A 24,914-nucleotide genomic window follows, 5' to 3' on the forward strand; every position below is an offset into this window, starting at 1 on the left:
CATAATTTTACTTAGGACCTTGAGGAAGACTTCAGATGGTGCAGTAGTATAAACTAGTATGAGTTTTAAGGGACACTCTGGACCCTGTCAAGAGCTCATCTTCGATAAACATTTAGCACATCATGCTTATGGAAAGCTATCTGTTCAAAATCTTCCTTCTGGCTACAGCTGCTTCATATTACACTTCTCTGATTTATACTGGTATAGGTTAAGAGAAATGATCACTGTGCAACTGCTGGGAATTAGGTTAATTCAGATTATTTTGCTATAGGTTCTTGACTATTGCAGACTTATGTTTGAGCTCTCAGACAGGTTGCCTTCCAGACAATTGCCTGGATGAGATTTTGGAGGCAGGTGTTAACTGTGGAAACTTACTTGATATTAAACTCACTTGTCTGTTGCCACTGACTTTGGAGACGATACTTTAATTTTTTTTTCTTGTCATTGTCCTCCACAAAAGACCTAATTGAAAATATCTGTCAAATCATGTCTCTGGTTTCCCTCTTCTTCCCCCGCCCCTCCATTAATTGGACACGTATTGTGTTTGTGTGGGAAGGAAGGAGGCTCTGTACCAGGGTAGCAATATTGCTGGGAAAAGAACATTAAAATGGATAAAGGGATTTCCTAGTGGTATAAATACCTGCACACGACCTCCCTGTGCTCCGGAGCCCTCCTCTGTGTGTATATCCAGGTAAAATCCTGGAATAGGTTTGAGGTGCCATTAATCCTGCAGGATCTGCTCTGGTAGAACACGGGACAGGCGGCTCTCTTGCCTCTAGGAGGGTATGAGCTGCCAAGCATTTGCTTCCTCAGACACCTTTGTGCCCTTGAATTCTGACTCTTCTCCCTCTCTGCCTCTGATAATGCATCACAGCGCTGCAGAGTGCCTGCAGGTCTCCAACCATACCACCAATGTTGTGTCTACAGGTACTTTTTGAAAATACTCTTGCTCTCGTGTAATTTTTGGGTGATAGATGAGTTCATTGAGTTCTCAGTGTTTAAAGTATTCAGTGTCAGTGTTATGTATGATTGGGACTATGCCAAAGTAGAAGCAATTTCACAAAACTCTGCATATGAGTGAATCAGGAGAAGCACAAATGGTCGTGTTTTAGCTAAATAGGTAATTTTCTCTAAGTTTGTGCAAGATTAGACTCAAATAACGCTGCCAACTTAGAACAGGTTCTAACACTTTATTTGGTATTACTACAGTCTTCAGTGACAACTGTCATGTAAATTAATTGAAAGGTTGTTTATTATGCAACCACAATTTTAAGTACTATAAATTACCTTAAATAGGGAATATATTCAAAAGACTTCAAGTGTAAATATAGCTTGGGGGAGTTTTAAACAAGGAAAAACATTGCTTTGCAATGTCATAGTGCAAACTGAATTACACTGAGGTTTAAGCGTGATGTTCAAAATGGGTAGTGGAAACCTTGCCATTATTTTTGAATCTTGTATGTTTGTGTATCTAATCCAATTAGATGAATTTAAGTATTAGGACTATTTAATCACTAAATACCTGAGCCAAAGAGAGTTTTCTTGTAGTGTTAATACTGCAGAAGTGGGATTCTGCAGGAGTTGTTGATAGAAAGCCTTCAGGGAAAGAAAAATAAAAAAAAATTATTTATGTATTTGAAATTGCATTAACATTAGAATTTTATTTGGAGTCTTAACAAGAAAGCAGTTTTTTCCTGAAAAAGACTGGTAATAAAGCATCTTAATGAAAAGAAAAAGCATGTATGTAGTGAAAACGGATTATCGGTAACAGAAAACAGGATCTTATAAGTTAAGCAAGGGGCTCAAAATATCCCAATACAGCTGTGGGTGACCAAGAGTGGCAGGGAATAGGAGAATTTAAATTTTGTATGAGGTCAAATTTATGTGTCTGTATCACAGCAGTATTTTCTAGATTCATCTGACTTGTAATGGAAAGGACACGATGAGGGCTGGCCCAAATCATCTGCTCACCTGGCACAGGTTTAGGTTTAGGTTTTGGTATTTTGTATCTGCCACCCAAGGACAAATGCCACTGCAGACAGTGCTAATTTTGATTGCAGGATCACATCCAGAAGATGATCCTGTGATAAAACCACCCTGGGAAAGCAGAAAGAGAGGGTGGTAACTACAATGAGTTAAGATTTACAAATTTCATACATAGATTAAGGAATTGTCATAAAAAGTGCCGCTTTGACTGCACATAAGGAGAATTTGTGTACAATATAATGGTGAAAGAATTTTGAATAACAAGTTATTTTAAATGTCACAAGTTTTAAAAATGGATGTAACAATTCTTCATCACAAGAAAAGTGAAAATACTTCCTTCAAATAGTGTGCCGTGTCATTCACCTAATGTTCTGCAGTATCCTTAATGCTTTAACAGCTGTTATTTCATTTAAATAGCATCATCCTCATGATTTAATTTTAAATAATTATTAGCAAATCAAAAATTGTAGTTTCAGGCATAAAAGTTATGGTATGTTGATTATGAAATAGTGGAAAAATGCAACCTATAAAGGCTCAGATCTTGACAGAAAAGTTGAATTCCTGTACATGCACTACAGTTATTACCACAATCTTTATTTTCACTGCCTCTACATTAGTATTAGCATGTTTGTCTTAGTAGATTTTATATCTGTGAAAGTATATTTAAACAGTACACTTCACTGTTATGATTACTGTTGTGAAACCTAAATATTCTAATCCCTAATTAAATAGACTGTTTTGAACAACAGGAATGTGTTCTTTAAAATGTGGTCTTACATATCTGAATGTTCATGAACATTAGTTTTTAATATTTTGTTTTTATTGCAGTTGTTAGAGGGGGTGGTACATGCATTTTTATTCCTACTTATACATGAGAAACAGCCATATCTCTATATTGCATTCAGCAAAAAATGGTCTCATTCTTCAGGCACTGTCTATTACTGAGCACAGACCTGCTATACCCCCCTGTGAAAACACTAGAGATAAATTAACAGTGTGTTTGCTGGTCCTGGTGCTGGAAAATGTTTATTTAGGCCTGACTTGTTAGAGGAATCCAGAATTTACCATCTTGTTTCTCGACCACCTTACCAAAGCACTCTGAAATGCTTTTTGTTGCTTGGCACTCAAGAAATTGCTTTGACATGTCCAAAAATTACAAATGTCCCAAACTTCTGCCTTTGGAAACCCGGGGCTTCATTCGCTGTGGGGTTTGCTCAACAGTGAAGTCAATTTCCTGGAACCCTAGAATTAGTTTTTGTAGGAGATTGAATGAATCAGAGTGTGGAAGTTGAATGAGGAGAGGAGCAGGTCTTCCCTTAAGATTGCAATGTTTCCCCTGCTCAGCAGTTTGTGCAAACTGGGTTATGGCCAGAGATGATACCAAAAGCAACTCATCAAGGGACAGCACGACAATTCCTAGTCCTGCCTCAGAGGATATCCCTCTATTTCTAGTGGCAGTTCTCCCTGTTAACCTGATGGCTGTGACCCTGTGTTAAACGCTCACAGAAGAAGATACAACTGCACAGAAGGCACTGCCTGCCTCACACTTAAAGGCTGTGTCTTGAATCTTGAATTCTTACGAGCCCCATCTGTTTTCTCTTTGCTCCCAACTCGTGCGTGCTCGTGCATTGGCTTTGCTGCGACAACGCCGGGACGCCCTTGGCCAGGCCTGCACTACTCCGTGCCCTCCTGTCACTATGGGAATCAACCTTCCACCTACGGGGTGATGGCAGGTAAGGGGCCAACCCTCAGCTGGGTGAGCTGCAGAGTGTGGATCTTAGCCAGTTTTCCTTTAGAGGGACCAATCCAAGACAATCGTTTAAAGAAGATAGGGTTTGGATTTAGGCGCTAGAAATAGGGTTAGGAAATTAGTGTCCAGAGTTCTCCAAACCTCTGCATCTCTTGTGAAGTCACTCTGTAGGTTATGTTTCCCTACAAGGCTGGGAAAGTCCTGCTCTTTTTGCACGCCTCTGGCCACTTCTTGTGATTATCACTTTTTGAGGGACCAGAAGTGACATACCCAACACCCCCCTGTGTATGACCAGTACCTGGGCTGATGAAGACCTGGCTGAAGCTGTAAAATAAAATGATGGCATAATGAAGGGATGGCTGAATTCAGCAGGCAGGTCAGCCATGTGATCATGGATTTTTACACTCATGAATGCATGCTAGCATCCTGCTCATTCTTCCCTGTCCCAGGCTCAATAAGAGTGAGGCACTTTCGTTCTGTGCAAGTTTAAGTAGCAGGCAATGACATGATGACATGAACCAAGTTAACATAACTCCCAGGAAATAACTTGGACTTGGAAAGAATCCAAAATCAAACTCGGAATTTTATTTCATTTAAGAATTAAGGAAATGCTAGAGTAAATCAGCATAGACTAATAGAGATAGAGTGTAGGCTTCCTTTATGGTATGCAAATTTCCAAAATCTTGTACTTCATCACGCATTTCTGTGTCTTTTGCAAACATTTCTGGCATTGTCCAGATCCCTGGGGAAAATTATTAAGTAATAATAAATTATATTGCTCATAAATTAGTTTTCTTTAATTCCAAAAGAAATACATTTTTATTCTTCTCCTTTCTTTTCTTATTTTCTTATTTTCTTTTCTTACTTTATTTTCTTAGGCATTAAGCCTGCAACTCCAGAGATGCTCTCAGCAAGTCTCTCCCAGACTCGTATCTTACAGACATGCAGCATGCCCCACGCCAATGTGGTAAATGGTGTCAGCACCTTGCAAAGCAAGTCCCCCTCTTTTAAATATTTTTCATTATTTTTGAGATTTTTTTTTGTGGTTATCCTGTGTGGAGTGTATTAAATAGTTCTATGGGGTTAGAACCTCCAACACTTATGGGACTAATTGGGGTAGTGAAGAAAAACCTATCTCTAATAAATGGAGGCAACAGTGGGAGGTTAATGAAGTTCTGAGTTCTTCTACACAGTTTTGTGTAGTTTAGAAAATTGGGAAGGATGACATGAGAACCTGGAATTTACTGGCTGCTCCAGATACACTGAGGAGTGTTAATATTTCTCCAATAATTCCCCCCATGCCTCCATCAGGTCAGAGACTTTTTAGCTCTATGTACGATATCTAGGGAAACATCAGCCTTCACTCTTAACTGCATCTTGTTAAGTCTGACATTTGGGAACAAAAGATAGTGAAAGATAGTTCTGTTTTATCCTTGAGCAATTTCTTTTTCGAAGGATCATTCTGAATGTGTTCTGGTTTGTTTTTTTTTTCTTTGAGCTCTTACCTGTGTACTTTCCTCAAAGAAATTCTGTGCTGCAGCTAAGCCAAGATAGTATCTTGTCTGAGCACCAAATGTCATCTACATGGAAGTATTTGAACCAGAAAATAGAGACTGGCAAATTTTAAGTGACTCAAAATGACACAGATCCATCTATCTTGTCGTGCCACTCAAGTCCAGCTTAGAGCATGGATTTTTATTTGTGTAAGTTTAGGCCATTTGCCTCTTATTTAAGTGCTTCACAGTTTGCTAAGTGATAGGATGGCTGTGGCTGGTGAAAGGGGCTGTTGATAGGTTTTCACGTGCTGGGACAAAAAAGAGAAAACACATCCTAGGAAACTCTAACTCCTGGATTTTCTCACGTGTATTATACAATTAAAATTGCAGGCAGGGATGACGAGGCAGCGAGGAGAGGTTTTTTTTCTGTGCAGCAGCAGAGAATCAGTGCAATGAGCTTTCTCTTTGGCCTTGCCCAGGTGGCCTGACCCCTTGCCTGTACAAGTTCCCGGAGCACGCGCTGAGCGCCAGCTCCTGTGCCCTGGGCCACGGCTTCACCCCGCTGCCCCAGCCCCTCCTCACGGACGAGCCCGCTGCCACGGACTTCAAGCAGGAGTTCCGCAGGAAGAACAAGCCTGCGGAGGAGCCCGTGGACATGGACTCCCCTGAAATCAGGGAGCTGGAGAAATTTGCCAACGAGTTTAAGCTGCGGAGAATCAAGCTGGGTATGTGCCTCATGTCCATGAACAAAAGACTGGAAGAGTCCAGTGAAAGCGCAATTATTTCTGAGTGTTTTATGGTCTGCCCTCTGCTGTTATCATAACTCTAATCCTGCTTTGCCCTGCAAAATCTCCTCCATTCCTAGAAGACTTGCATGGAATTAATGAACGTCAGCTTTTAGTTTGCAGAAAGGGACTTTAAACTTTCCTGCCCTTAAATTATTTGTGTTAAATGCAGAGAACATTTTTGCTGTTCAATAAATTACATTCAGTGCCAGGTGCAATATTTTTCACAGCTCCAAATTATCTGCAGCTTAGGGCAGATAGCCCTCATAACCATTTAACTTCCCATACTCATTATTTTCCCCATACACTGTTTAATCTGATGGTCTGCTGTCATTTCAGTACACACTGAGTGACATCCATGGAAAATCCTTCACACCACTAGGAAGCTTCTCTTCCTGCTTTATTTTTTTATGCCATGACACAGTTGGGAAGAAATTGATATCTTTGTTGCTTTGAGAAAATTACTGAAGACAAAGGTGGGCTGAGCCCTGTTGTTCTTGGCATTATCACTTATCATCACGTCACAATTATAGGGAATCCTTTTATTTTGTAAATCTAAAAAATTTATAAGGTTATTTGGGGTATGTGTGCACTGTCTCAACAGCTAGAAGGCCAGTATGTTCCATTTGCAGTCTAAACAGAAATAAAAAGAATTAGGGTTTAAAAAATATTTGCAAACTGGCCAATTTCCCTGTTTATCTTGTATTTGATGTCAGCCACCGCGATGGAAAGGGTTTGCCAGGCCACACATAGTTAATCACTGCATCTTTATCCTAAATTTTTGAGGGAACAAAACTTATTTTGGTGCAAGCAAATGACATGGACCCTGTAGAATGGGAGAAATGCAATATGCACAGGAAAAAATAATCTGAGTTTGAGCTTTACAAGACAAAACAGGCTGTGTGTCTGAGAGACACAGAGTTAAGTGCACTCAAAAAGGAGCTTAAGAAGTACCTCATGGGACATTGAGTGCCTCAAGAGATCCTGCCTTGTCCTGGCACCAAAGCAGAAAAGGGGGATGATGATCCAGTGAGAGAAATGAACAGGGAGCAGTTGAAGCCAAGTCAGAGTCTGCATGGAAACTGCAGCATTTCTCTGGTGACTTTAGCTTGGATGTTGCAACAAGTAACAGGAGACCAGCAGTGCCTCTAGGGATTATTGCTCTTGCACCATCTACCGAAAGACGTGGTGTGTCTGGATCTTTCTCCAATTCCTAATCCTGGAGTGTGAAACTCCAGTAAATCAGTGTCACATTCCACAGAAACCACCAGGAGACTGAGCGAGGCTCTGAGGTGAGCTCAGCTGGCCACAGAGACCTCTGCAGGAAGCTCAGCCGGAGGCACTGCAGCACACACTGTCCATGAGAGCCAGCAGCGAAGGGCTGAACATCTCCGGGAAAGTAACCCTCCTAGAAAGCTTCAAAGTTGCTTTTTCCTCTTTGTTTCTGGCAGGTTATACACAAACCAACGTTGGAGAAGCCCTGGCTGCTGTGCATGGCTCCGAGTTCAGCCAGACAACGATTTGCCGCTTTGAGAACTTGCAGCTGAGCTTCAAGAATGCGTGCAAACTGAAATCCATCCTGTCCAAGTGGCTGGAGGAAGCAGAACAAGTGGGAGGTAGGGAGCTGAAGTCCTCTAAATATTGATTTGTTCTTCAAGCAGAATCCCATGTAAATATTTTAGGACTAGTACATGTTTTCCGCAGACTAAAGATTTTGTTTTACCAGCTTTAAATGCTGAGGTGTGCTTGTGTTACAGTATAGTTATCTTTTTTTTTGGATGAGCATGGAGGGGAAAACTGAAATGCATGGAGTGTACAGAATAGCAGAAGTATCTCTTGGGCTGCTGGAAGAAATTTCTTCCAGTGCCATCCTAGCAAACCAGTTCCAGTCCTGTAGAGAGCCAGAGTAAGATCTGCAGGACAGCCCATTTAGCAGTGTACAGGCATTTTTCACTAGCAAAGGCCTTTTGCTTCTAACCATTTCTGCCTATAACCATTTATGATTGGAGGTAAAACAATGACCAACCATCCTAACAATGGAAAGATCCTGTGTGTGATGCTCCTTTTATTCAACAGCACTTTTTCTTGTGCTTTCTTCTTCCTTCAAAGAAAGTGACTACTTTTTGTTTTCCTGCGGAAATGTAACTGCCAGCTTTTGTTGTTTGGCTGCTTCTTCTTCTCTTAATACAGCTTTGTACAATGAAAAAGTTGGAGTGAATGAACGGAAGAGGAAGCGCAGAACCACTATAAGGTAATAAATATTTAGGTTATTACAGGTTAGAAACAATTTTGGCTAAGATGCTTTTTTTTTCTTCTGTCAAAATTGAAGTGCTCTTTTCTATTAATGAATATCTACATCTTGGGCTTCTAAAAGTTCCAATATCTGGAAATATTCTAATGAAAAAACCCAGCATCACACTCCAGACCCCCAATTAATTCCAAAGTATTATATTTCACACTTTGCTCAAAACATAAGAAGTTGTTAGTCAAAAGTAATGATGTTTCTATACTTCTGTATGTGCAGAACACCATGCTATTAATTAGCCACTTTTGTTAAACATTAGTAAATATTGAAAAACTGACCCGTAAATGAAAGACCAAGACATGAAATAACTAGAAGTGGAGCAGATACTGTATTTCTGTAGCAAATAACTGCACCTCACTTCCAGAATAATGCATGAAGTGCCCTCTCGTGTCCAAAGAAATTACAGCTACTGCTGAAACTTCCGGATGCCTCCCAGTGGCACACAAGCATGTCACATATGTGATTTTTCAGAGTATGTAACAGAAATTGGAAGCAAATTCTATCTGGAAATAGGAAAAAAATAACAGTATTAAATTATTCTGTTTAGTGAACCACTCAGTTTTGGTTACTGCTGACTGAGGAACAGATGAGGGCAGACATTTGGAGAATGTGATGACAGCTAAAACAGCTGGCCATAACCTCTGTGATTTCTAGGAATGCTCTAGTGCTGTCTCTATAATTAGTGAGATGCAAAACACACAGTGTTTCCCAAATCTAAGTGATGGAGGTCTTCCTCTCTGTAAACCCAAATGATTTGATACAACCAGGTAACACCACCGATGTGCATTTGCTGGGGCAGAAGGGTGGTCAGGCTTGTTCCAATTCCTGTGACCCCACTCATAAGTTGTTAGTAGCTGTACCTCCTAGATAATATCAAGAAGCACAAATATTTTATAATTAACACTGAAATTGCACTGAGCTTGATGCTATTTTTGCCTTTTAATCACCTCATGCCAAAATTCTGTGCGATGTCAGGCTGCTCATGTCAGCAGAGAACTACAGAGTATTTTTACTGCTTTGGGTTCCCTTTACGTAGAGAAATATGAAACAAATCAAGTCACTGCCTTCAGTGTTGTTACTTGATCTTTCTCTTGAACTAGTGGTGAAAGCCTGAATGTACAGAAAAGTTTTTAAAGGTGAAATTTTATCCCTGTATCCAGCATCGCTGCCAAAGAAGCCCTAGAGAGGCACTTTGGAGAACAAAGTAAGCCATCTTCTCAGGAAATTATGAGGATGGCTGAGGGGCTCAATCTTGAGAAGGAAGTCGTGAGAGTTTGGTTTTGCAACAGAAGACAAAGGGAAAAAAGAGTGAAGACCAGTTTACACCAGAATGCCTTCAGTTCTATTATCAAGGAGCACCATGAATGCCGGTGAAGCTTTTCCACGTACACATGTGGATTTCTGTTTTGCTTTTTGTAAATACTGTAACTACTGTGTTGTTAAAAAAAAAGAGAGAAATCAGTCAACTCCTCGTTCCTCCTACATGCTACCAGCAGCTGTAGCATGGGAAGAATTTTGCTTCATTAATTGAGGCACTGTGAGCTTGCCAGGACAGAGGTGTCACACTGCTCCTACTGCCTGCCCTGTCTCAACCCAACAGTTGACTGCCTTGACCTGGTGTCAAGTAGAAGTGGCTCAGATAATGCTTGTTATAAAAGGTAATTCTTGCTAATTTGTTATGTGCCTCAAAGTTTGGTTTGGGTAGGCTTAACTATAAAAACAGGTATACAATTTATCTGACCTTAGGACTTTGTGGCCTGAGGGGGAAGAAAAATAGTTATCGGGAGTTTTATTACATTGGTCTTTCTCTGCATTGTACTTTCTTCTGATTAAAACCATGTGTGGACTTACTTACACCAGAGATGGTGTGTTAAGCTAAAAAGCATACAAAAGAAGAATTTACTGCACTGCACATTCCCCCTCTACTACACCCCACTAATTGAAAATAATCCCTTAATTTGTCATCCTCCTGCCTAGAGATAATCGAGGGGAAAAAATACCAGTGCCAGAGCTCCACCTATCAGGCAGGCACTGAGAAAACTGAATTAATGACTCTAGTACTCACCAGGGATAGATTATCCAGCCATCTCATCAGCCCTGCTCATTGTTATGGGAATTAGCCCATTACCATATAAGTATTTTGACTGTTTTCCCAGGACTGAAATTAAGTGAGTACACGCAAGTAGTACTGGCCAGATGCATTTTATTTTTCCATAAAACAAACCTGATGATTTAGAAAATGTCTATATAATAGGCCCACAGAAAGCCAAAGGAGTTTAATGTTCAAGACCACTTAGGAGCAGCATGTACAAGTTAAGTGCTCACTCTCCAGTGTACATTAAATTATCTCTTATACTTATTACAGTGATTGTAAGCATATTCAACAATGGAAATCAGGCTCCTGGATTTCTAAAAGAAATACATTTTTATGGATGAATGCACCAGTCTAAGCCCTTAACTGAGAAGAAAACTTCAATTTAATAACTCAAAGGGGACAAACTGTGGCTATGTACTCCCTTCAGGCTGCTCTCATCCCTAGCATAGCTCACCCTCTATAGCAGAGACCAAGTTGTGCATACTTTTATCCACCACAGGTTACCAGCAGGTCATGAACTTTACAAAAAGAGTTCAGCTGAGAGAATCAGCACTCAGCAAAGGTGGTGGCATGCACTGGTGTATCTTTCAAGTGATGTAGTCAAATGTTATGTATGTTGAAATCACTATCTGGTATATAAAAACTTTATTTATATTCTAAATTATTTTCTTAATTATAAAAGGCTTCCTAGAGATGCTAACAGCCTGTACTTCCCAACCTCCTCATCCAATAAAGTATTCCTATACTTTTGGCACTCCAGGCAATGGTTTGTAGCTCTGTTCTGGTAACACTTTATTCTTTTTAGCTGTGTGTCATGCTGAAGTGTATTTTAGAATGCTCTAACAGATAGTTCCAGAGCAGCCTCACTGTAACATGGTGGCCTCTTGCCCCTCAAAAAGTCTCACAAGTGAAAGATAATTGCAGCAACAGAGTAAAATAAAATTAAAGGTGACACATAATAAAATTGTCTTGCAAAGGAATGACAAAAGGCCAGCTGGGGGAAGCAGCCACCATTTAAACACACCTATCTGCTGCCACAGCAACGCAAACAAATTAGAATTATTTAAAGAAGAAAAGCTGGATTAAAACAATTTCAACTGCTGCAGCTGCAGCTTTACTTACAGAAAGTAGCAATTTTTTTTTTTTCTCTAGGAACAACTTAGTTACCAGCAATTACTCTTGATTGGGGTGGGGGGGTGAGGACCCAACCTGCATATAAGGCAGGATTTCCAAGGAGCAGCTCTGTGAACCTGCAGGAGTTTAGTTGGCCATTCAGCCAAGCTGGGCTGTGCTGTTTTTGAGGTATTTGTGTAGATTTTTTTTCTTGCTCTTGTTTTCCCCATGGTAATTTTAGGCAGGGTATTAAAACCACACAAAACAAGGTGTTATCACAACATTTAAATTTGAGGTTCAGCTGTCTCTGAAGAACTGTGATGCCCTCATGTGAGGGACACAACTACCAAGCACAGGCTAAGCTGCTGAGACAAGGTAAGGTGAATAACTTGAAGTTGCCCTCTGCTAGACTTAATATGTGTGCATTGGATGCTACAGAGTCTTTTCAATTATGAACTGTACTAAAAAACTGATGGAGGCAGGCTGTTCACCTTCATAAAAGAACTAGGAATAAATAGAGGAAGATGGAAAGAAGCTTAAAACAAAACAAAGTGGTGTTTTTTAACATGGTTGGAAAAAAACCATGTGGGTGGCCAGAAGTTCCTTGTATGGAGGAGTTCTTGCATGAGAAAGCGAATTAGAGCTGGTGTGTGTAGAACTTGCAAAGGGCTCTGGATGTACTTTATTTTTGAAACAGAGATTGGAAGAGTATTAATGGAGGAAGCATCATCCATGCTCATTGTGTTCTTATTGCTCCCCTGGGAACTGCTTCTGGGCACTTGAGGAAAAGGACTCTGGGTAGAACCATTTTTAGGTGTGTGCACAACTATGTCATTGCTCCCAGATGGAGACTCAGATCCAGTTCCTATTTAGGTGTGAGCAAAGATAAAGGATGGTCAAGATTGAGTGGTTTCACTGGGGTTTTTTTTTTAAATCACTCAAAGTGATTTTTTTAGACTGATCCAACATACTGACCATAATTGCAGACACATGACAAGCCTGCAAAACTACACCACTTCCCACTCTGCTGCCCAAAGATTTTTACACAGGTTAGAGCTGCAGGATTGAAAAGGTAACTTGTAACAAACCATGGAATTGATATTAACACCAGCACTAGTTCAGCAGTCTTAACAGCACCAAAAAAGCAATACCTTTCTTCCTGATCCTCAAGAGAAGAACTCATTATGGAATTATGCCAAATTTTTACAGTTATTAAAATAATCAACTGCATTCCTCATTCAGAAAGGACCCAAACTACAACCAACCACTAACATTTTATCCCTGTGTTCACATTATGATTTCTCTTTCAATACCACAGAGCAGTACTTGGGCATGAGGTTCCAGACAAGGGAATGCAAACTTGAACAAGTCTTTACTGAATATTAAATCAAAGGCCCATGAGCAACTACAATAAATATTGATGGTGCTTTATCAAAGCAAGTCAAAGAAATATTTATCAGAGCTCACAAAGAAAGTCCAGTAAGAGACAGATGTGTATGACTAACCCTACAGAGGACAAAGTCATTGTGGGATAAAAAGCCTTTTATTAGATTTTTACAAAATAACTTGTAAAAAAAAAAATCACCCCATATTGGATATATGCAATATATTAACTTACACATTCCTATCCACTACCTGACAGAATCAGTTTTGCATTATTTCTTTGAAAGAGAAAGAACACCTGCAATTCCAGGCCTAAAACCTGAGGAAGGCTCTCCTATGAGTTCTCTTTGCTGACTTCAGTCCTGAACAGTAGATGGTGCAACAACCGCAGATTCACTGAGGTTTCCTGCTACACTTTGCCCAGCAGCAAAGTCTCTTTTATGAGGTTTGTTCCCCCCCAGTTCTCCTAGTTTTGCTTTTAGGAGGTATTTTGATTTTCTCTTTTTAAAGACAAGATGATTGTTGTTTCTGTTCAATGAGCAGCACCACTAAACCAACACTGAGTGGTAAGTATCTCCAGCAGAGTTAGGGCTGAGGAATATCACACCATCCAGAAAGTAATAACTGGAAACTGCATTCTCATTTTTGTCTATTTCCAGTATCAACAGTTCTTATTCCTTAGCACAATGCATACTCCATATAAAGCTAGAATTGTGTTGATGCAGTTCAGAGACCATAGAAAAACCTTCACAGAACCAGAATGCTTTTATTATAGTGTTTAGAGAAGTAGTTATCATTTATGATCTAAAATTGCCCTCAAAACTAATATTTAGATTTAGTTTATCAATGTGATCAGTTGCATCTTAGCAAACAATACAATTATGCAGTTATCTTCCATTAAGAAGTACTGTAAAATATATACAAATGTTGCTTCAGGCAAATGTCCTTTTTTCAAGTGCACAAGTTGCATTTCTGAATGAGTGCACCTCTCCACTTCAGCACTGAATCCCATCAAGTGTACAGAGAGGTCTCACCAAAGCATTTTGTAAAACCATCCTAATTTTCAAGTTTACTCACCTTTTCAAAGACTCCTTCTGAAAGAAAATCACAAAGGTATAAGATTTATATACATAAAGGCACAGCAATTCTGTTGAAACCAGCTATGTTACAGTACAATAGAGTTCAATCAGTGCCTTTCATGCAACAAATTTCACTAATAAATGTAACTCCTCTTCCAGAAAAATTAACTGCACAAGGAGTGTATCCTTCCCTCCTGGTAAGAAGAATAACAAGCTATTATTTCATCAGCTCAAAAGGAATTTTGAAGAAATACATAAAATGCTTTTTCTTTCTGCCTAAATTAGCTGCACATTCAAAGCTATTTCTCATGGGAAAAAAAGTTTCATGTGTGCTAAGAGATGAGAGACTAAACATTTCTCTAATGATAGCTTTGTAAAAATGATAAATATTACATAGGTGCTGTCCTAGGAAGTGGTATGACCAGCCACAGAATAGCCAGTTCTAGACACAGATCAGGAACAGAGATGGAAGAAAACTCTGAATCCAAATGACAAATCTGGATCAGGTGTAAGTGAATTAATTGTTAGAACTAGACCCCTAGCTGGTCCAGAGTCAAAAAGACTCCACGCAATGGATAAAAAAAAGTACTTTTCTCTGCAAATTCATCTTCAAGTTGTCATTTCTGAGACTTCAGGGTTCTCCTAGAAATCAGTTGCATTGAAAGAGTATTTGCACTTTGTACATGTGTGTAGGGCTGAGCACCCAGCAGGCAGGCTCTGAACTGGATCAGTTAATCCACGCCCAAGGCTTTGAGCTGGCGCTCGATCTCCTCATCTGATATTGTGGCGGCAGTCGACGCCGATGCAGACGGCAAACCTCTGGCAGCTGAGGGAGCTTTGGCCATCTGGGAGGAGACACAAATTTTCTTCAATCAGAATAATGCAGGTTATGACAAGCTGACTTTTAGAATGAACTATTTTAAAAAAAATGGAATGCAGGGGAAAAGGCATGAGCTGTGCAAAAATAGCCATACCTTGCCAGAGATTTCAATCCCAATCTCGTCAAGCACTTGATTAACAATATCTTGGGTTTCTTCCTCTTCATCAGAAGCATCAAAAATATCATCCAGAGTATCATTAACTTAGAAGAAAGAAAAAAAAAATCCAGATTGCATTAAGCAAAAAGGTGACTATCGTGACCTAGTACCATCTTTCTACGCTCCTAGAACTTGGTAGTAATACCACGGCGTGAGATACCAGCAGAAGGCACCTGGGTGTTAGAGAGGCTTTCTTAGCTCTGCCTTGCAAAGCCTGTGCGCACAGCTAGGGCAACAACAGGGTAAGGCATTATAAAATTGTTTTTATAAAAATGCTCAGTTTCACCAAAAGAGTTCAGCTGCTGTATCTCCCCTGCATTAGATTTTAACATTTCTGCAAAACACCCATAGTTTCATAAAAATCCCTTTCCTCTCTTCTTCCTCCAAGTACATTGCAAATTGTTAACTACTCAGATAACTCGTGTGCAGTTGAGGTGTTTCCATCTTGGTCAACAGCATTGGGTTGAGTCCATGCTACTTAATATGACGAACAAAGGGGCAGGAATTGGGATGGGGAGAAGACTGTGAGCAACACCAGGAATTAGCTGACAGTGAACACATACATGCAGGAACAAGGAACTTGCTGCCTCCCCAAAAAGTTGTTTATGGCTTAATTTAAGAGAAAGCAGACAGAACCATATCATACCACCATGTACAGAAAGCTGAGATTATCAGTATCTAAATTAAGGCAAATTTTCAAGTGCCCCTACCAGTTATGCCATCAAGGCCTTGAATGGGTCTCAAACCCTCTCTCCCCCAGAATGTTCCTTCTAAAAATATGAAGAATGTTTTGCAGAAGATGGAAAGGAACAGATTCTAGATTTAATACCTAGAGCTTCTAAAAAGTCTAAGGCTCAGCATTCCTACTGAGACAAACATTATTTTGTTTGCTCTGTATTTTTGCTGTCAGTCTCATTAACTACAAAAATAAACTTCAAACATCAGTGGTTTTAGGCTGGTTCTCCCCTGCCAAGAGAAGCCAGTCCCCTGCAGTGCAGAACTTACTCATCTCTTCAGTCATTTCCATCTTCATGTTTTCCTTCTGGAAATTCTGCATAGTTTGTAGTGTCTTTTGTGGATCCATTTTCTTATTAACTGCTTGCATTGTCTATTAATATGGAAAAAACTCTTAAATCATACAATGAGACATTAGTAAATATCAGTGCATTCATTAAGAAAAATGCTTTAATCCAAATTTCACTTTCCTTGTCTCTCTACATCCCATGAGAACATTAGGTAAGTGACAGATCAATAGTGCAGCCTGCACTTAGTAAGAAATATTGCTATCTAGTGTCCTAGTAAACAGACTTTTAAATGTGTACATCTTTCTTGCACCATGACCCTCCCCTGGCCTTGTATTAGGAAAAATCCAACTGATCTTAATGAAAAGAATGGAGAACATTTCCTAACTGGAAGGCTACACACAGTAAAGAAGTAAATGGCTGCAGGTTCTTATTCAGAAAGGATCGTTTATTTGAACCACCACTGGAGGACAGGCCTTAAATTGTTTCTTGATGTTACAATTTAATGGAAAAATTACTTTTCTCTGGAAAGAAAATATCCAAGTGTTGAGGAAGTACTTGTTTAGGGTGCACCTGTGTGATGGGTGGAGATCTTGCTGTGACAGTGAAATAAACTTCACCCATTTTACTACAAGTGTGCAGCACTGCCTTTGTGGGCACTGCTATGGGGTACTTCCCTCTTTCCTAAAAAGCAAGTTACTGTGGGAAATCAGAATCTAAATATAGACATAAGCAATTCACATGTAAAATTTAACCATCTTTGAGAAGATAAAAGACTTGATTAATTAAAAGAGATGGTATAAGCCACTGTAGGCTTCACAGAAGGGTTTCTGCCTTCATGTCTGAGTTTTTTCAAGGTGATAATGTATTGTGATACTAATGTTACTTGAATTTCAAAGACTGTGCTCATGGTCGCGTTATTTGAATTTCAGAAGTTGTTCTGGACTTGGAAGGTGTTGCTATAAATGGATGTCAAAAGTACCTGCATTGATAGAGAGTTTACATATCTTCAGGAAATAAGGGTCAGATGCATGAAAAAAATAAACAGGTAATTTAACTGGACTTTACTATGTTCAAAATTACCAATATATATGCCAAGAAGTGTACTGAAAGTATACATACTTGAAAGCTTTGCATTCACATATTTGCCTTCCTTGTTAAGGCAACTGATCCCATACATTTTTCACTGATGGTTTTATGATATCAACAATTCTTTAAGCTCCCCATGTTGATAAAACAAAATATTCACTTCAAAAGTGATCAAAAGAATTTAAGACTGTTCTCCCCAATAATATTACACAAATTGTACATACAATTAGTATTAATTACTGCTGTTTAAAAATATTTTTGGATTTTTTTCCTACTGACCTAGTCTTCAGAACTACTCCAGTGACACTTTGGTTTTGAGAAATTTAATTCAAGATTTATTCAGATAAAAACAACTTGCAATAATTAAAAAGCAAGACCAACTTGTTCACGAGTGCTGTTGCAAGAATACTGAGTCAAGTGTTGAACCTGATCAGCCAGACAAGTCCAATTTGTAAATCTGCTGCAGAGCCATAGCTCTGTATCACTGGCTGGCTGGAATCTGCCCTCATGCTGTGTCTAAAAGGCACCTGACCACCAAGCCTTTGTAGTAATTCCTTTCTGCACCGAGTTGCATTGCTGTGTTTAACTGTATTTAACTTGGACTGGGATCAAAGCCCAGCTTGGTCTGATGCATACTAATTCTGCTTCCTGCACCTCGAGCTGAACACTCCTCCTTGTCAAAAGCCAAATTGCTCTTTATCAATTCAGGGAAATAGGGGAAAGTTCACACCTAACTCAGAAAACTAAGATTTTTTCACTCTTTTATGAGATGAGATTTGGGAGGAAACTTAATGCAATACCCTTTCCTGAGAGAGCACAGAGAGAATGATAGCGAACTCCAGATTTGATTTTTTTAGGAATTTTAGATCCAAAGCAATAACCTACTTTTTTCAAAAGCCATAAAGCTATTGTGACACAGTGCCTTGATTTCTAGATGAATCATGCCCTACTTTTTCCCAGCAAAAACTGCTTGTGACAACAAATACAGGCAAGGCACTCTAGCAGCAGGGTTTGGGGTTTTTTTTATGTACTAAAAGAGTTCATTCACTGGCATTAGTTTATTTTTATCATGTAAACATCTGACAGATGTCTAGCCCAAGTGAGTATGTAGTTGCTATGTGGATAGATTGACCAAAGAGGACTATAACAATATAAATCCAAATTATGTTTCCCTACTGTATCCTCACCACCCCTGTGCAGTGAGTTTTAGCCCTGCAATTACCCAAAATAACAGAATTTTTGCAACCATATGCTGCATTTGAATATAAAAAAAGAAGATCTTGTAGTGCCTTACTTTTGCTGTAGCTGACATAGCCCCTGCCATCTTCATCTGCGAGTTCATGACCTTGGTTTGAGTGGACATGGAAGTGACTTTGGAGCTCACAGCATAGGTTCGGTTCTTCTGCTTCCGCAGCTGCACCAGCTGCTTTGCCAGCACTTTGCAGGCCTCTTTGTTACCAGTCTTAGCCATTTTCTTGATTTCCAGTTCCTGTGAAAAAAGGTGTGATATTAACTCCACAGAATTTCCATTCACGCAAAGACTATAATTAAGCCTTACCGCTAATAATCAAATTCAAAATTAACTATCCTCTTGAATCTTTTAAGACATTTATAAGTTATATAAATAGCTCTGTGCTTTTTAACAAGGCTGTTTAGCAGAGTCAATGTCATGCTGGAATGACAAGGAAAAAACTCAATGAAACTGAATTATACTGTGATAGGACACAGTTTCCCCAAAGACTTCAATTTCTGCATGATGTCACATTCACTTCTATGTGCACACTCAATTCCATATCTGGATAAGCAGCCGCACTTCAAAAAAAGCCCCAAAAAGTGAAGGTATTATGATGCCATGACTCTAATCAACCTTGATTTCTTGCAATCAAGCAACGTCACTCATGTAAGAAATGGAGAGTTCTTTTCAACTCTTTTTCAGCCTCAAAAGAACTTCACAGCCTCTTTGGGGAAGAAGTAGATAAAGTTAGATGACTGAAAATGATGTTAGTTAGATGACCAATGAAGTTAGATGACCAATAATTATAGGCTCTTCACCCTTATAATTTAGCTGGACTTAAATCATAATAAAAATAGCCTTATTTAACATGTGCTTATGCTGTAAGAAAGACACTTCTGTCTTAGAAAACCAAACCCCAATCTGTCAATTCAAAGAGAAATAACAATCTGTTTAGCCCAGAGGTACCAGGAAAAAGCCTGGCACAAATAAGCTTGTCAGCTGGGATTCTTCAAAGTGTGCCTTCTGAGTTGTGACTTGGTAACGTAAAAATTGCAACAACTTTTTCCTTTACAGCCTTTTTAAGTAGGTCTTGCCACGGTGGCTCAGTTTTCTGTAGATGTCCATTTGTCCATTTTCATTCTTACCATTAAGTAAAAGCAGCTTTTAAAGACCATCTTTCTCCTGGATTTTTCAGGATAATATGCCTGCTACAGGTATGCAGTTGCTTCACTTTAAGTGCACTGGTAATCCAGGAAACTGCACTTATAAGAAGCTATGAAAAGACAAATTCTAGTCCCCAGGACATGCAGAACAGTCACCTTTAGAGGCAGATGTAAAGTGGCCCACTGCATTACCCTGACCACCAGAAAATTCATAGTTAAGTTTATTCCAGAGAAGGCTCTGGCACCAAGTCCCCTCAGCAGATTCATAATTTCTAAAGGGTGTGTCATACACACTATTTTTAATCCAGGAGTGGCAATGAAGCAGCATGAGACTGTTCAAACCTTAGAGGCCTGAAATAGAAGTAAAGCTGTGCTCTTTGAAAGTAGCTCACAGAAGCCACAAAAATTCCTATAACATCACCAGAATATTATTTCCTTTTTTTTTTTTAATCTAAAGTATTGTGAAAGTTGGAGGGATTAATCTGCACCCCATATTTTAACAGCAAATGTTTGAAAATAGGGATTTTCTCAGTAAGTTGAAAGACCTACATAGCTTTTATAACCTGATTTTTTCAAAGCAAAATACAAACCACTGCTAAATCACTGCAAATAATCCACCTGCAGAAATCAAAGCCTATATACAGACGATTTTATTCCTAATTAAAAAGAATTTGGGTAAATTTGGGGTACGTTAATCTGCTTTTGAGAGGTCTGGGGCAAGCTTATTGAAGTCAGTTACGTTATTCTGGGAAAAAAAAAATCAAAATTCATAAAGTTATATCAGGTTACTGAACTGAAACAGTACTGTCTGCATACATTAAGGTATTTTTAGCTGTAGAAATAATATAACTGCATGACTTGGTTTTCTCAGAGTAGTATCTAAAAATTAAGGGGGGGGAAAAAAAGGTCTTTCTAGAGAAAGCACATAATGAAATGTTTTGAGATTGACTGATAAGCCCCTTATCCTTCTTCACCTGATCTGACACTGAAAATTAATATTTATTGTCCATTGCTAATCTCATTCCAGCAGCAAATTTTAACTTTTTCAAAGACATATTTCACTGCTCCTTTCTTCTCCTCAGAAATCCAACATTTCTGAAACCACTGAGTGTGGTAAGTAATCAACACTTCAGCCTGAATAGTCACTAAAATTAAGGCTATTTCCATATTTGGAACATTTCATACTGGAAAAATGCCTTTATGAGCAACCTACTATATCTTACACATCCAGTGCTTTCAGAAACAGTTTCTCTGATCTTTTAGTTTATTATTCCCAGCTCTTGATATTCATGCAATCTGCTGCCACAAACCACCACCTCAATAGCTGCTGGAACGGGCTGGACTCGCACAGCTTTTCCCACAGTCTGAGCATTCTTCATGCATCAAACCCCACCATCTGGCACATCCATTTCTCCTCTTATAGTGCCACACAGGTGCAGCATTCAGCCACTGAGTACTTGAAAGCTCACACACAGTAAGTTCTGAATACATCTTAATTTAGGCAAACAGTCCTACTATTAACAGTTAATTTTAGGGAAGTTCTATCTGAATGAAAAGAACAGTTCTAGGGGTACTCATGATATCCTGTGGTTTTTCAAGCACTCCCTCCCACTGGACAGTCATGGTAACATGCGATAGCACTTCTATATCTTTTAATTTTTCCACAAGACAAGTGGTTTACAAACCTTTTAGAAAAAAAATCCTTCTGAAGGACAGAGAATGATGGGAATTGTAGGGAAAACTCAATGGGGTTATTTTATCTAAACACACTTTTCAGGATTTTCCTATGTCAAAGGCTGAGAATCACTTTTAGACAGTAAATATTTTCCAACACAACTTTAACAGAAAAATGAAAAGGGGAAGACAATTGTTTTCAAGATTTCATCATTTTGCATTGATTTGTATCTTTAAAATCTTGCAAGTTTTTTATTGCGTGTGTGTGTTTTAAAGAGCAAAATAAATTTTTCTGTCATACTTACCAGTTGTTTTTCCTGTTTTTCAAGTGCTGCTCTATCTCTGCTTATAGCCCTCTGTGTACCTCTTAGCTCTCGATTTTGCTCCTTTATTATATCTGGAAAGAAAACATTGATAGCTGGGCAAAGTTTTTCAATACTCCATAAACATCTGCTAAGCAGATGCAGCATGTTTGACACCTCCCTTTGTTCAGAGTAAAGTGTCAGCGTTTCAGACACACAAAATATTACCAAAATACGATTTGGTGTATACAACATCATTGTGTCAGCAGTGTGGGCTCTATCCTGTTAAAAACAAAGCTGTTTTACCTAGGGTGTTACTTTGCACCATAAGCACAGCAAGAGCCTTAACCCCACAGTAAGACATCTGTACACTCACATTCCTGCAAGGCCAGCACTAACTCAGCAATATCTAGGTCACTGGCATCCCACTGCTTTTCCCCCAGCCAGGCCTAACTGCAACAGGTAGGGCAGCTGAAGGAGCCTTGAATTATGAGCTCTCAGATCAGGTGAGGAGTTCCCAGCTCCATAAAACAGTGACAATAATCCCAGGTGCAAGTCCTGGATCCTGCTCATCTGTTCTTATTCTGCTCTGGGGGAGCTTCCTCTCCTCCACATCAGCGTAGCCCTTCTTCAAGTCAGTCTACAAAGCAGCAGTGCTTGAGACTTTTCAATTAGGAGGTGCTTAAGAATAGTAAGGTAGGAACATGGAGGCCTTTACAACAAATTTCAGTTTACTGACAACTGACGTAGCGAGCAAAGCTTGAACGCTGTCTGTCAGGTGAAACCTATCATCCTTCACAGGAGTTTTGTGCACTGTACTATTAAAATTATATACTGATAACATCCTCTTATTAAAGCAAGTATTGTTTACAGTCTAGGCATCAATCATGCTTGCCGCAACTAACTTTTGCTAGGATTTACAGCACAGTGCTTGGGTGTGATTCACCTGGGCAAAGGCAGAGCAGGACGTCTGCATGTGACTCAGCATCCTCTGACCTTTGTAGAGGGAAGCAGCTATCATGGAGGAGAGATTCAGCTACTCCTATTCTATTTCTGCACTTTGGGTGGGAGTTTGAAAGAAGCAGACTGTCACATGAAGTTTCTTTAGAGCTCATGAAGGATAAATTCTAGAATCACAGGCCACCCTTTTATTTTTTAAGGTTTGAGGCAATTTTTCTACAAACAGCAAGAAGCATTCATGTTCTTCATTGCCAAAGCCAGAAATACTGTAAATCATTCATTGCTGGAATTATTTCAACGTTAATATGTTTGAATCAGAACAAAATCCCAAACCTTTAGTGGCATTTTAAAGAGAGAATATATATTTCCCCTTCCAACCTTGCTGGAGATTGCCCAGTTCTTGGGCAAAGAAATATAGATTAAAAAAAACAGTGTGAAAATGACACCTGTTTTTACAATGCTACTACTGCTGTGAGTACTACAGAAAAATCCCTTCCTATCCTTGGGAGATGCAGACTTTTCAGTGGACAACAACTAAGAACTGAAAGATGGCATGGAATATGATTGCATTCTTCACACTGGCAAAACAGCAGAGAAAATCATTCTGAAAATGCTACAGGCAAGTAATTTTGAAGGTAGATAAATGTATATTACTTGCACAGCTGCACTTGGTGAAACTGAAAGAAAAAGCTTAATAGCTACATACAAGACTGGCTTTCCTAACTACACTACTTAAAAAAAATCCTTAATATAATGAGCTGGAGAGGTAGGAACTTCAAGGTGATAGTAAACAGTACTTAGAACACTATTTAGGTGACAATAAGGGTAAGCACTATGCTTATTTTTGTAGTTTCTGATCCCCCACGGTGGCTTAAACTAAGGATAGCAATAAACTGAAAACAACTATCTGCAGTTACAGACTGTTTAATTTGCTTTTAGAAGTGAAGGCCAAGCTGAGAACTTGGTTCTTCTTTGTTTCTGATAACCAAGGAAAATTCCCAGCTACTAGAGCAGACAGAATACGACAGGTTATCCTGAGATAAGTCTTATGCCATTAGCCACTCCTGTGTGTCACACTGTCGTCACACACACCAGGGCAAGGAGGAAGCATTCCTTAAAACAGGCTGGACAAGAGACATCCAGCAGGGCTTAACCTGGCTCCTGCAATCCTTCCTTGGTCATGGCAGCTTAACGCCAGCTCTCCTCAGGCGCTGCATCAAAAATGGGAAGAGCCAGGTGGGACCTGTGCGTGTTCCCTGCGGTGACACACAATTGGTCGATGTGCAGCGTCATTTTGTGCGAGCCCTTTTCAAACGCCGACCCACCAGCACGACACGGGGCACCCAACACACCAGAGAGCCAAACCTGGGGCTCGCCAACCCTGGGCCACCACAATGTGGAGAGCTGGGGATCGCCCAGCGGCCTGCCGGCAGCTACGTTGTCCTTTGGGGCTTTATTTCAGGATGGTTATTCCTACTGAAGTTTAGGCGTTTTAGTACCAGCCTGGCTACAAAGAATCAAGACCAAGTTGTTCCCACACCGGCGCGGAGCCCAGCGCCGGGCGGCGGCTCCGTAGCCTGGACGTGGCTCCCGCACAGCGGCACCGACTCCCCCTGGGCCCCAGCAACTCCCAGCGGGCCTGTTTTATGTCCCTCGCCGGCACCGAGCGATGCTGCTCCTCCTCCTCCCTCACCCACGGCCCGGGACGGCCGGGGCCGGCTCCCACCGCTCTCGGAGCGCCAGGAATCCCCCGCCCCGCTGCGCCAGGGCCGGCCCGGCCCGGGGGCTCTCCCCGAGCGCCGCCGGTGAGTCACGGCGGGCGGGCCGGGGCCTCCTGCTCCGCTCCCTGCGAGCTCCCGCTCCACCGGGACGCGGGGCCCGAGGCCGCGACCCCCGCCGGGCTCCCGCTGTCCCGGAGCCCCGGCCGGGACGAGCCCCGCACCCGGGGCCGTGCGAGGGCTGGGGGCGGCCGCTGCCGGGGGCGCGGTGGGGCCTCCCCGGGCTCCCACTCACCGTCCACGGTCTTCTTCTTGAAGAGCGAGGCCATGGCGGCAGCCGGACCCCCGCAGCCGCCTCGGCGGGCTCCTGTCGCCTCCTGCTCCGGTGACCAGGAAGCGGCCGGGCCGCGATCGCCCGCCCGGCTCCGCCTCCCGGCGCCGAGGGGCGGGCCGGGGCCGGGCCGGGGCTCCGCGCTGCGCCCGCCCACCGTGCGCGGCTCGGCCGGGGCCGGCCTTGGGGAGGCGCGGCTGGCGTGGGAGCTGGGCTGCGAGCTCGGCTTCTCCTCTGCGGGGGTTTTTTGTCTGTGTGTCCCCGATTGGCCTCCCCGAGCCGCGGGAGAGGCGCTGCGGGAGCGTCCCGGCCGTCCTAAAGGCGAGCCGGGGCGAGGATGTCCCGGCTCGCCGCTCCCTGCCCCGCTCGGGGCCTTGAGGTCTCTTCTTGTG

At 41.0% G+C, this 24,914-nt stretch overlaps 2 protein-coding genes across 2 annotated transcripts; one reads left to right on the forward strand and one right to left on the reverse strand.

The window, feature by feature from the left end:
- Positions 1 to 785: 785 nt before the first annotated feature.
- POU1F1 (POU class 1 homeobox 1) lies at positions 786 to 14,587 on the forward strand. Its single transcript, XM_038135726.1, has 7 exons — positions 786 to 927; positions 3,570 to 3,719; positions 4,615 to 4,728; positions 5,712 to 5,957; positions 7,469 to 7,633; positions 8,208 to 8,268; positions 9,483 to 14,587. Exons 1-7 carry the CDS (start codon positions 786 to 788, stop codon positions 9,694 to 9,696), a joined length of 1,092 nt encoding a protein of 363 aa, XP_037991654.1. The 3' UTR covers positions 9,697 to 14,587.
- Positions 13,055 to 24,636, reverse strand: CHMP2B (charged multivesicular body protein 2B). Its single transcript, XM_038135701.1, has 6 exons — positions 24,487 to 24,636; positions 21,517 to 21,608; positions 18,435 to 18,629; positions 16,035 to 16,137; positions 14,967 to 15,073; positions 13,055 to 14,837 (listed from the first exon to the last, which is right to left on the reverse strand). The coding sequence occupies exons 1-6, from the start codon at positions 24,518 to 24,520 to the stop codon at positions 14,724 to 14,726; spliced, it is 645 nt and encodes a 214-aa protein (XP_037991629.1). The 5' UTR covers positions 24,521 to 24,636; the 3' UTR covers positions 13,055 to 14,723.
- Between the last annotated feature and the right edge of the window lie 278 nt (positions 24,637 to 24,914).

This window comes from Motacilla alba, chromosome 1 (genome assembly GCF_015832195.1).
Source record: "Motacilla alba alba isolate MOTALB_02 chromosome 1, Motacilla_alba_V1.0_pri, whole genome shotgun sequence".
Taxonomy (NCBI): domain Eukaryota; kingdom Metazoa; phylum Chordata; class Aves; order Passeriformes; family Motacillidae; genus Motacilla; species Motacilla alba.